We start from the raw sequence: 14244 nt of genomic DNA, 5'->3' as shown, positions 1-14244 counted from the left end.
TAGCGTACAGATTTGGATTTGGAAAACGCACAGTAACAGACAGTGAAGTCCAGTCAGACTTCGAAAATCATAAACAAGACAATTAGCAGATTCCCAGACTTAACTTGGTTTAACTTCACTCTCAGCAATTTGAAAAGCTGATTTACCTTTCATAGAGATGAAGACGAAGCAAAAAAAAAACAAAAATCAAGATTTTAGAGTCATTTGCTCTAAACTGAATGTATTTGCTCTTCACAAACCAGAACAGTCATAAATATGAATAATAACAATGACATCTTGTTGTAGTATATTTATAACAAAGTATTTCTGGCAGTTTGTTAACAGCAGTGGCAATAGGAACACTTTGAGGAAGTTATCCCATGTGTCCTCGTCCATCTTATCTACCATGGAACCGGCTCCACATTTCCTGCTTTCTTATCCCTTCACTCCAATTAATACCAAGCACATCTTTAATATTACAGAAACAAAAAAACTTATGTGCAAAAGAATTTCAATTAAATTTACCTCAAGAAAGACCTTACACAAAACAAACCAACCAACCCAGGATAGAACCTGAACTGACTTTCTGAGTTGTTATGGCATAAAGTTGTTTGTGTCTCTATAATGGAAAATACCTCATTCATATAAATACATCTTTGCACAAATGGAGAAGTCCGCTGCAGCTTGGATACAAATAACCCCATTGAAAGTTAATAGCATTAATGTAATGATGCAGTGTGATATCTTTTAAAAAGTTTAAGTCTATTTCCAACAGTTTTTTTTATTACATCACAAAGAAAACTTTATGGTATCCTAACCTTTCACATACTTACTGAAAAACTTAAAGTAAGGAACTTAGGTGCCAATTATTTAATATTAAAGACTAAAACTTCTTGCCAGCAGTTCAGTGATTCCATTCAATTTGTTCTACAGGAGACATATGCCATCAAAAGTTAAAAGAGCAGGCATCTGTGTTTTATTTGTATAATTTTTACTTGTGAGATGACGAGCCATCTTCAACATGACTTTTCCTTTTTTACCGTTATATGCAAAAGAATAGGTTAAAAAACTGTGCAGAAAAATACAGAAATTATTTTTAGTTACTATCAGGTATTAAGAAGTCTAATAATTGAAACTACTTACAGATAAAAAATATACAACTTTACATTAGAAAAGCCAGCTGAGGCACTATGAAGGCAGAATAATATTGTCAAGAGACATTGGGTCTATTTCCAGTATTTTATTCTCCTGTGAATGTGGTAATGATGCTTATATGTTTCTTTTAGAAAACTTCATATTTTTCTTTATCCTTGTTGCAGAGATAAGCAGAATGACACCTTATATAAACACAAGTAATGCACAAAAATTCTCTCTGGTAACCTAAGGCAATTTACATTGCAAAATAGTATGGAATAAAAAAACTCAAAACATTTCTAGCTCGAAGATCATTGAATCAAATTTATTTGAGATGCTGTCAGTCACGATATTTTTTCCCTCAAAGAAGAACAGACTCTGCCTCCTTAATTTGGGGACTGCAAACTTGGAGGTAACAAAGGTAATAATAAGGGCTCACCTGACATAAAGCACTCCATTTTGATCCACACGACGCTGCCAACCCACAGGAACTTGTATCGCTGGAACACCTCCATCCTTGTCCCCTCCGTCACATTCCTTGCCTCCATTCATTTTCTGTGTCTGCTTGGGACTCTCCAAAGATATCAGCAATAAGATGATATCCTTATATTACAGGGCATGATGGCCTTCAAAAATGGCCAATGCAGCACAGTTTTTCCCAGACTGTACAAAATGCATTGGGAAGCTTCGGCTCAGTTTGGAACCAAGTCCTTGAAATCTGCCATTGTGGAAAAAATCAGTCTCCCATTATAATCTACATTAAATAACCAATATTTAATTCCTAAGGATGGTCTACATGGGTAAAAATGAGTGTTTCTGACTAAGGAAAATCATATTCAACAATGCTGGTACCTGTCTGAAGTGGGGGAGGGGAGGAGTGTAAAGTTTTTAGTTCAACATTTTGTCTTGAACTTTGACGTTGGACTAAAATAACCTCTAATGTTTAGAAATGGGTCTCATTTTTACAGTGTGAGTTGGTTAATAGTTTCCAGGTACTACCCGCCTTCATAGGCCACATTCTTTAAACTTTCTCTTCATCTTCCAATCTGAATTCAAGATGTTGCAGGCTGGTTCATCTGATGTTTTCATGTCTTCAAAATTCCAATAATGTAGCCTGAAACGTGTAAATATGTAAACTGTATATTTAATGTTGAAAAACACAGAAACTGCACACTTGTAAAAACAGAATAACTACTAAGTATACCGAACCACTTTGATATTCTCTGCTGTCAAAATCGCGTGTCAAATTCAACTTGTTTTCTCCTTCCAACTTGATCCACTTACTCCAGTTGAACCAATTTGCTTCCTCTTCACCACATGCAACTCTCTAACTACTAGATATAGACCCGCAATTATGGCATTAGACACACACACATACAACCTCATTCTAACTCACAATAAAAATATATCTATCACCTCTCATGACCTGACAACTGAAAAGCTGTGTGTTAATCCAATCACATTTGATCACTCCTTAATTCTGCATAACCCTATAATTTACTTTTCTAATCATCATATTGGCCTAAAGAAGAAAAGGTTTCTTTTTTTAAAAAGAAAAAATTAAAAGGAAACAAACTTACAGTACATTTCCAAATATAAGCAAAGGTTTTTCCCCACCGTTCTTGAATATAAGGGTGGGAGGTGCTTTATAGTCAAATTTACTAATTCCCTTCTATTATGGGGTACTCTCCTAATTCCTTTATTGAGTCACAAGGTGCTGTTTGGGGAAGATATACTGGCCTGAAACTGGAGCAATCAATGCTAGCGTGGAATGCTTATAAGAGGTCATCTTAATGGAACTATTTTCTTTTTTTTTTTGTGAGGAAGACAGGCCCTGAGCTAACATCTGCCAGTCCTCCTCTTTTCACTGAGGAAGACTGGCCGTGGGCTAACATCTGTGCCCATCTTCCCCTACTTTATATGGGACGCCGCCACAGCATGGCTTGCCAAGTGGTGCGTTGGTGCACGCTCGGGATCTGAACCGGCGAACACCGGGCCGCTGCAGCGGAGCATGCACATTTAACCGCCTGCGCCACCGGGCCAGCCCCAATGGAACTATTAAATAAAAAAAGATGGCAAATAAACTTTAAAAAAGATTTACTACTTAATCCTGGTGGAGAAAGTGATGTCACAGTTGCTAGCATTATTGGTTGCAGTAAACAGTCTTTTTATAATCAATTTAACATATAGTGTGTGATTACATTGTGGGACTTGTGAAACTACACTAAGGGTGAATGAAAAAAACTGTTGTAGTGTTATACGAGTGGGACTTGTTGTTTGTAATAATAACTTAACAGTGACAGCATCATCCCCAGATTAAAAAATGCTATATCTCAAACAACTTAAATGGAAGTGAAGGTGATATGCTCCAGAAAACTGTGTTAAATGACTTAAGATTCATATAGAAGTACTCAAATTGTTTCAAAAAATTTAAATAAAAATTATTTTAGATAATATGTTTTAAATATGTACATATAACTTAATCAAAAAATTAAACAGTGTAAATAGACAACTACTTAAGCTACATTCCTAAAAGTCTATATATTTGTTAGCCTCAAACCTTGTTTTGGATCTCTTCATTGGGAAAGCAGGAGAATGTCTTATAGTAAAAGGCATCATGTATTCAACATATGCCTTATTTGCAGCCTCAGTCCTGAGACAGGTTACAGGTGTTATAATGACGTATACTCATTTACCTGAAAGTCAGGAACCATGGGTACGAGTGTGAGAAACACTGGCAGGCAATGAGAAAAGTAGCAAAAATGTATTGGGAAAAATTTGGGGTATAAAGAAAAGTGCCAAGTAGTAACATTCCCAATGGTGTCTCAAGCTGGTAATCTGCAATGCTGGGCCCACTCCACTGTATCTGTGCTTCTCACAGAAATGACCAGTTGCTGGCATAGTATCCTAATTCTGTCTTCCACTCACTGCACCTTTAACCATGACCTCTGCTGATCATGTATGTGTTTATTCATGTTTCGTTCAACAGTTAGTGAGCAGCTACTATGTACTAGGTACTGTGCTATGTGCTGGAGTACAAAGATGGTAAGACACCACTTTATCCAAAGCCCAGTGTAATGTTTGGCACTAAAGAGCTGCTCAGTGCGGAAGAACAGAAAAGAAAGAGAGAGGGAGGACAAGAAAGGATGGAGAGAGCAAGGAAGGGTCAGTCTCTCTTTCTTAAGAAGTTCCCGCCTAGTGCAGTACCCAGTAATAGTGAAAGATGTGAAAGAGATATGAATTTTGTGCCATCCTGGATTCCCGGTTTTATCAAACAGCAACAGACCCTGATGACTGAACCTGTTTTTTTACAGTCCCATTTCATGCTCATTCATGCTCATGCTCATTTTCATGCTCATTCATGCTCATGAGGAAAAGCTCATCCCTGCTTTTCCTAAAGAAATCTCTTCAGTGGTCTCTGATCATTAGATTGGACCAGCTCTCATTTTCCCTACTTTTGAGCTTTCTGACCATTTGATGCCTATTTTTTTTTGTCTGTCTGCTCCTGCACGTGACTCCAACTTCCCCGAGACTGGCTGGTTGCTCCATTAAGTAATTTGTGGATCTGCCAGATAATAACATTAAAGTGATTCCTGCCAAATGTCTCCCTTACATTTCAGTAACCAAAAATACAAATATCTGATGGCTGGGTTTTGCTTAGACCAGCAGTTCTCAAAGCGTGGTCCTGGGACAAGCATCATTATCATCAATAACAAGTGGAACTTGTCAGAAATGCAAATTCACAACCCTGACCTCAGACTTCCTGAATTAGAAACTCTAGGGGGCAACATGTTTTTTAACAAGCCCTCTAGATGATTCTGATGCACGCCCGAGTTTGAGACCCACTAGCCTAGACTAATGTCCCTGCCTCTCTTCCCAGGACATGGTGGGTTTTAGATCTCTACACCGTGTGGGCAGCCAGCCCTCACTTCCTTTTGTCCCTGGGAGGGTCATCCTTTTGTTGCTGACATGTCATCCTTCTAGAGGCAGCTCAACTATAAGGGCCTTAGGAACCTCTCATAGAGCAGAGGCCGAGTAACTATATAGTTATCATTTATATATGTGTAAGTGGCACTGCTTTTCTCAACAATCATTTTGTTAAATTGGAAAATTCAGAGAAGTTTGAAGATAAAAATAAAAACTGAACTGTAATCTCATTGCTGAATATAACCACTGCAAACACGGATGTACCTTCTTTTAATCATTGTTTTTAGAAAGTCTTAAAAGCACACATAAAAAAAAGTTTAATATAATAAACAATGAACTACTATTCCAAATTCACAATGTAAGCATTTTGTCAGTTTTGCTTACTTTTTAAAATAAAAGACTTAGAAAATATTACAGATGAAGTTAAATACTATCCCCCATCAACACCCCATTTCTCTTTTTAGTAATATTCTCCTCCCTTCCACCCTAAGGGCAACCATAATCACGATTCTGGTCTGTATCCTTCCAGGCTATGTTTTTATATGTTTATGCGCCATATGTGTACATGTAAACAACATTTGGCATTATTATATGTTTTTAAAATTTTACATAAATACTACTATATATCATTCTGCAACTTCCTTCTTTAAATTCATCATTGTTTTGAGAGCTATCCCTGTTGAGATATATAGATCTATTTCTGGTACAGATATATAGATCCAACTCATTAATTGTTTTTTTTTTTTTTTTTGTGAGGAAGATTAGCCCTGAGGTAACATCTGTTGCCGATCCTCCTCTTTTAGTTGAGGAAGATTGGCCCTGGGCTAATATCCGTGCCAATCTTCCTCTACTTTATATGTGGGATGCCTGTCACAGCATGGCTTGATAAGCAGTGTGTAGGTCTGCTCCTGGGATCCGAACCCATGTACCCTGGGCAACCAAAGCGAAGTGCGTGAACTTAACCACTACGCCACCGGGCAGGCCCCCAATTCATTAATTTTTAACATCTGAATAGTATTCTATCACATGATTATACAACTATTCATCTATTGGTATATCAATCATATTAATGTTGGGTTGTATGGTCTACACATTTTCAACTTTACTGCCAAATTGCTCTCCAAAGTAGTTGTACTGATTCCAAAGTTTTTCTATGAATAAGCGTGTCTTTTTCCTTTAATAGTGAATCACTACCACTTTATGCTTTATCTTCATCCTGACCCTTAATTTACTATGGCATTAAATATTTTTCCAAAATATGATTTTTAATTACCGGATAGAATTTTCTTAGATAGATATATATAATTTATTTACTTACTTCCCTTTTGTGGACATAGATTTTCTCCTAAATATTCACAATTACAGCCATGCACCACATAATGATGTCTGGGCCAACGACAGACTGCATATAGAACAGTGGTCCCATAATATTAATACCATATAGCCTAGGTGTGTAGTAGGCTATACCATCTAGGTTTGTGTAGGTACACTCTATGATGTTAGCACAATGACAAAATCATCTAATGGCGCATTTTTCAAAACGTACCCCTGTTAACTGATGCATGACTGTACAAATAAATCTGAGATTAATATTCCTGTGCACAAATCTATGACCATTTTGATAATTCACTTAGAATTATTTGTTAAAACAGAATTGCATAATTTTAGGGCCCTTGGTAAATTTCTTAAAGTGCCAGGAGGGTAGTTTTAGGAAAGCAAATCACACTACGTTTCTCAAACTTTTGAAACCTATGCATGCCCTCTTTTGCTAAATATGAAAATCTATTCTACTTGCCTCCAAGACTCTGATAACATTATTTTCTATATAGACCTATCTTTCAAGATTTAGTCAAGCTTTATTTTTATAGTTTGTATTATAAAAACGACAGTTTCTCCTTCTTTCCAAATTTAACATAAAAAAACTACACATCCACAACATTTTCCCTTCACCTCTCCTAAAGATTCCATTATGACTCACCTTGTTTATACTGTTTGGCTTAAGCCCAATAGACACAGGTTAAATCTGAAAAGAATTTGTGATATGAAAGTCACCTCCATCTCATTAACACTCAGAATCAAGGATAGATCTTATGATATAATTTAAATTTATTTCACAAACAATTCTGGTAGCGATAATAATGAAATTCAAGAAGTGGGGTGTGTCTGTGTGTATGCGTGTTCTGAGGAGGATATATGCCATAATTCTATCAATGTTTTCATTTTCCTGCTTCCTTTCAATATGCAAATTATTCTATGAGAACTGGCTTTTGGTGAATTGAATTTTAGTGACTTGATTTACTTCTTTACATTAGTTTCTTCTGACCAAGCAGAATTCAAATTAGATGTCACCTCCTCAAGAGACTATGCTGTAAAACTCTAGGTTCTCTCTCACACTTTGTTAATGTACTGATACCTCTTATTATCCAATCTTTTTTTCTTATTTGTTTGTTTATTGACTATCTCTCCCCATAGGAATGTAGGCTCCCTCAGAGCAGGGACCTTGCAGGAGGGACCTAAATACTTCCTGAAGATTATGCATATTCTAATTAGTCAACACAATTTTATACTCTGATTTTTACCATGTAGGCTTATAAAGTTTTAGCAACACGTGTCTAAAATGAAAGAGAAGTTTTTAAAAGAAGCCAAGAGAAGTCAATGAGTGTGCATGTTGACAAAGTATACAAAGGATTTTTTTGCTCTAGATTTTTCCAAATGGTCTCACAATCTCTGGGTGATAATTTCTGTGTAGAAAAAGCATGATAGAGCTTCTAAGAAAATTAATATGCTAAATTTATGCTTTATTTGTAAGTGCATCAGTTTTATTTATTAAGTAGTTTATATACACACTTTAATTGGATTAATAAAGGAACCACTAAAATAAATGAATGCAACAATATAGAAATTAAATATATTTCAACAGGATGTTAATTAACACAATAGACCTTTTTTTCCTCAATCTGCCTTACTGACATTCTTGTCAACCTAAGAATAAACTCACGACTTTATGCAGCGTTAAATGTATATTTTAAAAGTTATACCCAAAACACCATGCAAAGTAAATATCAGAGAATATGACATCATGAAAATAAGTAAGTAGCTCTCCTTCATAAATCTTTCTGAATAACATCAAATGTCATAATTTTTTCTGAATAATGACTCACAAATTTTATTAATGGTAAAAATAATGAATTGATTTTTGAACCATGTGGTATCAGGAGTAAACTCTATTAAAATGTTTATAATGACATCACACATTGATCTTGTGCTGTTACTTGGATATACAGTAGGACAGAATAAATACCCAATGAACTATTCATTTATCAAGGTGAGACTATGTAAATTAGGTAAAACATCAATATTTAATATGTTATGTAAGTCAATCATCATTTATACTTTTTATACTATGATTATAAACTTAGTTCATGAAATATTTAAAGTTAAATAAGAAGTCCATTCCATTCCTACATTTCCAAGAGTGAGTGCTTCATGTTCTCCAACCGAGAACAAGTCTCATATAAAACCTACCTCTATACTTAAATTCTAAAATAATAGATACACACAAGAACAGATATGATTGGATTTAAAAAATAACATCGATATTAGCATTTTGGAGAGTAATGTCTGAGTGGCTACAGCATAATTATCATTTGATTGGATAATAAAAGGATATACTCATAATCTTTCCATCATTATTAGTTAAATTATGCTTGTTAGAGTAACCCTAAATGACATTTCCCCTTTACAATCATCTTTCACCCACCTATCAATTATTCAAACAGTTCCTTCACAGCACTTAGCCAGTTTCCCCATCCAATCTTCCCATCTGTTTCACCTTTCACCTATTTATTCAAGCTATGCATTTTTTGTTTAGCAGCACACTTATCTTGCAGTTATATCCTTTTTCATTATTTAAAAACCTTCAAATAGATTAGCCCCATTTTCACTCTCGTTATTATTTCCATTTGGTTCTTATCTTCACTGTGCAGCCACCTCTTCTACCTCTCATATACATCTTCTGTAAGAGACCTAATGCCCCTGTCAAGCTCTACTTACTAACCCCAAGCTACCCCCAGTACATTTACATTTGTTTTATACAGTTGTATCACGATACCTTAAGCACAACTTTCCTGTCCTAATCAATGAAGCTCTCTGGTTCCAGACGTCCTTGCCCTTTCAGTGCAGAAGAATGTAAAAGTTCACAACCTGTGCATGAGGGATCACATTCATGTAGGAAGGCTACATTTTTTCATAAACTCTGAAGGTAAAAGGACAGGCTCCCGAGAGTGAGGCCAGTCTTCAGAGTCAAGGTAACAAGCATCCTGGCCTATGCCCATCTACAGTCAGGAGGATTATCTGTATCAGGCCATTTCTTGCTACAAAGGTTCAGCAACTTAAACACTGTAGTCACATAGAAGCCTTCAGAGAACTAAATGCTGAGTATACTAGAGTGCAATTGGCCCCAAATATTTTGTAGCTCCTTCCATCAGGAGGTGGAATTTACTACTCCACACTTTGATTCTGGGCTGGCCTTGTGATTTGCTTTGACCAGTGGAATGTGATGGATGTGCTTCTGTTTAAGTTCTGACCCTAGACCTCAAGAGGCCTTGCATCTTCCACTCTTGCTTCTTGGAATGCCACTGTCACATGAATAACCTGAACTAGCCCCCTTGAGGATGAGAGACCATGTGGAGAGAGAGAAGTCCAGCTGGTCCAGCCAGTCTAGCTGAGGCCTCAGCTGTGTAAGTGAGCCCAGCCAACGCCACGTGGAACAGGGATCAGCTGGCCCAGCTGAGTCCAGCCTAGAATGTCAATCCACAGAACCATGAGTATTACTTCAAATAGCCAAAAACTATACTGGAAACAACCTGAAAGTCTAAAATAGGGTTTTATTTAAATTAATTACAGTATTGAGAAGCTATGTAGCTCTACCCTTTATTAGCTTGTGACCCTGGGCAAGTTTTAAAATTTCTTTCCTTATAAAATGGAAATTATAGCCTTATAGAATTGTTCTGGGGATCCAATAAGTTAAAAGTCTTAAACCAGTGCTTAGCACATAATAAATATCCTAGTTGTTATTATTTATACATAGCTATTAAAATGTTATAGAAAATTTAATAGCCAGGGGAAAGGCCCATGATATTGTCAGGTGGAAAAACATACTACAAAGTTGCATGTATAATTATAAATCTTCATTTACAAAAATGCTACTCTATATGTAGATATAGGAATAGAATGGCACCATCCTCTCTCCTCCCAGTGGTTGTCTCTAGGTACTGGGAACATGAGTGATTTTTATTTTCTTCACTGCTTTTCTGTATTTTCGAAATTTTCTGTAATAAAAACGTATTGGCTCTGTAATCAGAAAAAAAATATTATTTACAAAAAATTATATGTTATATCCATCGAAGAGCTAATTAATGTTTCTACGATCCCTAAAAGAATTAGGGAAGCTTTTTACTGGAAACAGTCACAGGCTTTGTGTCTAGCATTATGCTATCATTTCTCTGTTTTTGCCAAGTAGAGAAAAAGACACAGAGACTCAGAAAGAATACCACATTAACCTGGATGATCTAAATACTAGAAAGAAAAATTAAGGCTATCCCTTTGATTGGTTCTAAATTGCCTCAGGGTGTTACTTCTACTTTTCAGCTTGGAATACCATCTCTCATCTTGACTCTCTTGTTCTTCACTAAACCAACTCCTATTTATCTCAGTTTACCTGTCACTTCCTCAGAGAAGCCTTCCCTGATTTCTCCAATCATTTGGCTTTCCAAGTCTAAACTGGATTCCTCTTGTAATTCTCCCTTACAATATCCAGTAATTCATATATATTACTAAATACAACTGAGCTTTCTCTTTGCTCTTGCCTTTCTATGTGACTGCAAAGAAAAAGCAATTGAGACAGTTAACTTCAAGTTAAAGCGTCTCTTTGTGCCTTTAAAAATATATAAGGAAGTAAAAAGTGAGGGTCTGTATGCATATATAAGAAATGTCTACTATGCATTCTACTTTCTTAAAAGACAAAAAGTGAACAATAACCAGTTTCCAAATATATATCCTTAAAAAAAATTTAGAGAACTGTTTTAAAGTACAGTAATAGGTCATACCAGAACATCTACAAACTAATTGATAAAGTTACTATAATTCTGAGGGAAAAATTATTTATGATTTATTTCTGTATATTAGCCACCAGCATAATTTGCTGTTTTTGCTTTTATATAGTATAGTGAAGTTTCTAACAGAGAGTATTTATAAAAAAATACTTGTCTGCACTTACATAATCTATTTAAGAGTGCACCAAGCAAGTTTAATGGGTAATTTTTGCATCCTATCTGTGCATTACTGGTATTTTGGTACTCAAGGTGCATCTCAATACATGTAGGTCAAATCACTGCTGAAAAATGATGTACACCAATATTGTTTTTCCCTTAAACTGTACTGAAAATGAAACAATTGTGAATTATGCCCATTTTGGGTTGTACAATATATTGAAACAACTATTATTTATCTACTTTTACTATAAAAATGTTTAGCACTCTTCAATTCACCTGGTAGTGGATGCCAAGTTTCTACTTGGAGTAATCATATTTGTATAGTGGTAATGGTACCCCCAGTAACCTCGAAAATCAGGTTACTCTTGAAGTGAAAAGAGGAAGACTTCTCAGTCATTGAAGAAATCCACCCAAAGACATTGTCTCTAAATATGTATAAATATCTAGAAACACTCAAGTCCAATCAACACATCTAGCAAACATAATTAAATATAAAAGATAACTATTGTCTAATAAATTGTCTGGTAAGGTCTCTCAAGAAGCAAGCAGAGGAAGATCATGTTTGTGTGGATTCTAGAAAGGGGAGCCCAAAGCATACAATCTCTAAGCCCCATGAAATAAATGATCTTTTAGTAGCTCACATATCAGGAACAAAATGAGCAGGTAGTAATATCTGCGGATGTTTAGGGGTGTCATATGAAAAGTATCTCAAGGAGATTCCATTTACATTTGAATGCTCACTGGAATGCTGAGGGTGGCAGAGAAAATGTAGCAGCTAAAGAAAACTTATGCACAAAGTCTCAGGTTGGAGAGGAAGAGAGTTTCAATATCACAAAACCTGTAGAAAATAAAGTTTCTAATTTAACAAATAGGTAAGTAACATATAAGACCAAGTTACAAACAGGACGACTCTGGGCCAAATCCCACCTGCAGAAGTGTTTGGCTTGTACATAGTTTATGAATAATAATAAAAGTGAATTAGTTGACAATATTTAAACCAAAAGATTTCACACGAAAATTTGCATTTCCTGCTTTACCTGAGAAACTGGATAATGTGGTAACACCAGGTCAACATTCCTGTCTTGAAACAATTATCTGGAACGGAGCAGTGGCTGCTCCTTCAGAAAGGACTTGGCCCTCCAGTTCACTGCAGTGGCTTCCTGCTTCATTCCCACCAGCCTGGCCTCTGTAGGCACCTGGGTTTCCAACCTCTGGAATAGAAAGGACTTTGACATAAGGCTTGAAGGACTCACTGTAGCCCTTGACAAGAGGTACAACTTATTATTTTTTTAAATAACCATTTAACCTACACTTAATAGTTTTTTCACAAGGGTGGAGGATGAACTCTCAGTGGATCATCATGCATTATTAGTACGTGTAGGTGCACCAGTAAGCCAGCTGAAACCACAAGCACACAGTTAACTTTCTTTATGAAATTGAGTTGACCAAGACTGTGGTGATTCTTAAGTTAGAGGAAGAAGAGAGTACAGAGAATCTCACCCAATTTCAATCCTCTATCTTTCCTTCTTTCTTAGCACCATCATCGGCAATACCATATTACCATTCTCTCAGGAACTCATCTTGGGATCAAAGAATTATGGAACCAGATTGTACATTTCCATTATTTAGATTTATAAAATGCCACTGATTTTTTTTCCTGAATTTAAAAAATTGTTTTCTTTTAGTAAATAAGGAAAAAATTTTATAAGAGCTTTCAAATGTGTACTTAAGACCTTATTATCCCTTACTCTATTTTCTCCTAGCCATCTGGGAGACACTGACAAAGCTCTTCCTCAGCCTGGGTAAAATCACCCTAGAGATAGTCTAACTCATTTTGGTTTGTTTCCGTGGTCACTGGATGACCTTCTGATTGTCTGGTTGATTTCATAGGTGCTCTGATATCATTAAGTTAGTGACCTGGATCCTAGGTACAAGTATTTCAGTCACTGAAAACATACAAACAAATAAGTCACTTGGCTTATAAATGAATTTCTTGTAATATAGATGGTCTGTGTCAGACCCTAGAGGCCTATCACCTTTGAGAGCAATGGCAAAATTAATTTTTTAATTGGAAGAGCTAAGGATCACATCTTGGACCACAGTTTCTCCACAGGGTGCTCCTCTACCTTTGAGGTCTTTCCTGATAGCCAACCTACTTTTTTTCTTTTTCTTTCTGGGCCAAAGAAGAACAGAGGAATGTGTAGGATGGGGTGTAGCAACATTCTTGAGCATTGTTGTTTCTCAGAAAGCAGCCAGGAGAGACATACGGGAAACTAAGTGATGTGGGACCAAGGTTAAACAACTATATTCTATAATCTTGATTTACTAAATGTATTCCAGGCATTACATTTAATATTTTAAGTATTTATTGGGCATCAACTACATGTGAGGCACTGTGATAGATACTAGGGACCCAAACATAAAGAGAATACAGTCCCTATTTCAAGGAGCTTATTGCCTGGGAGGTGGAGGGTGGGGAGTTGGGCAGTCAGGAAAATAGGTAATTACAACATTGAATGATACCAGCTATGATAGGGCTAAGTATGGAGTGCTAATGAGCAGAAAGAAAGAGCTGGTTCAGTTTTCAGGAATCAGAGAAAGGGAGAGGAAGGATACATCTGAGGATGCATAGAGGTTAGACAGGCGAAGAAAGGTTAGTAGGAGACCTGAAACTTCACCCAGTCCATGGAAATGATCTTAGTTTCAAAAGATTAATATCAAAGATTTTACACTTCTGTCTGATAATAACAATTCCAATATTGTACTCATTTTTTAGCTGGTAAGCAAGCATAAAGGTCTCATTTTGTCAGACCTTTTAACCTTGAGATGTCATAAGTGATGATGCATTAATGAATATTTTCCACAGGAAGATCTCGATGTCTGCCTGATGCCTGAAACAGAAAATGATGACCTGACATCTAGATAAGCAAAT

The 14244-nt window shown here is 36.1% G+C and overlaps 1 protein-coding gene across 8 annotated transcripts in view; it reads right to left on the bottom strand.

Annotated features, from left to right (window-relative positions):
• Positions 1-14244, bottom strand: part of MBD5 (methyl-CpG binding domain protein 5) — a 402321-nt gene that overhangs the window by 59840 nt on the left and 328237 nt on the right. For 5 of the 8 annotated variants that reach the window (XR_009221398.1, XM_058548920.1, XM_058548919.1 and 2 more), the window contains 2 exons: positions 12350-12523; positions 1553-2227 (listed from right to left, as the gene is read on the bottom strand). Coding sequence is in view for 6 of the 8 variants with exons in the window: in XM_058548920.1 (XP_058404903.1) it covers positions 1553-1665 (113 nt within the window). In the remaining 2 variants the exon portion in view is untranslated. Of the gene's footprint in view, positions 1-1552; positions 2228-7018; positions 7064-12349; positions 12524-12622; positions 13036-14244 lie in introns of those variants that run through there. The other 3 variants (XM_058548922.1, XM_058548923.1, XM_058548926.1) reach the window with 3 other exon arrangements.

This window comes from Diceros bicornis, chromosome 10, assembly GCF_020826845.1.
Source record: "Diceros bicornis minor isolate mBicDic1 chromosome 10, mDicBic1.mat.cur, whole genome shotgun sequence".
In the NCBI taxonomy this organism is placed as follows: domain Eukaryota; kingdom Metazoa; phylum Chordata; class Mammalia; order Perissodactyla; family Rhinocerotidae; genus Diceros; species Diceros bicornis.
This window is presented reverse-complemented; position numbering and strand designations above follow the sequence as displayed.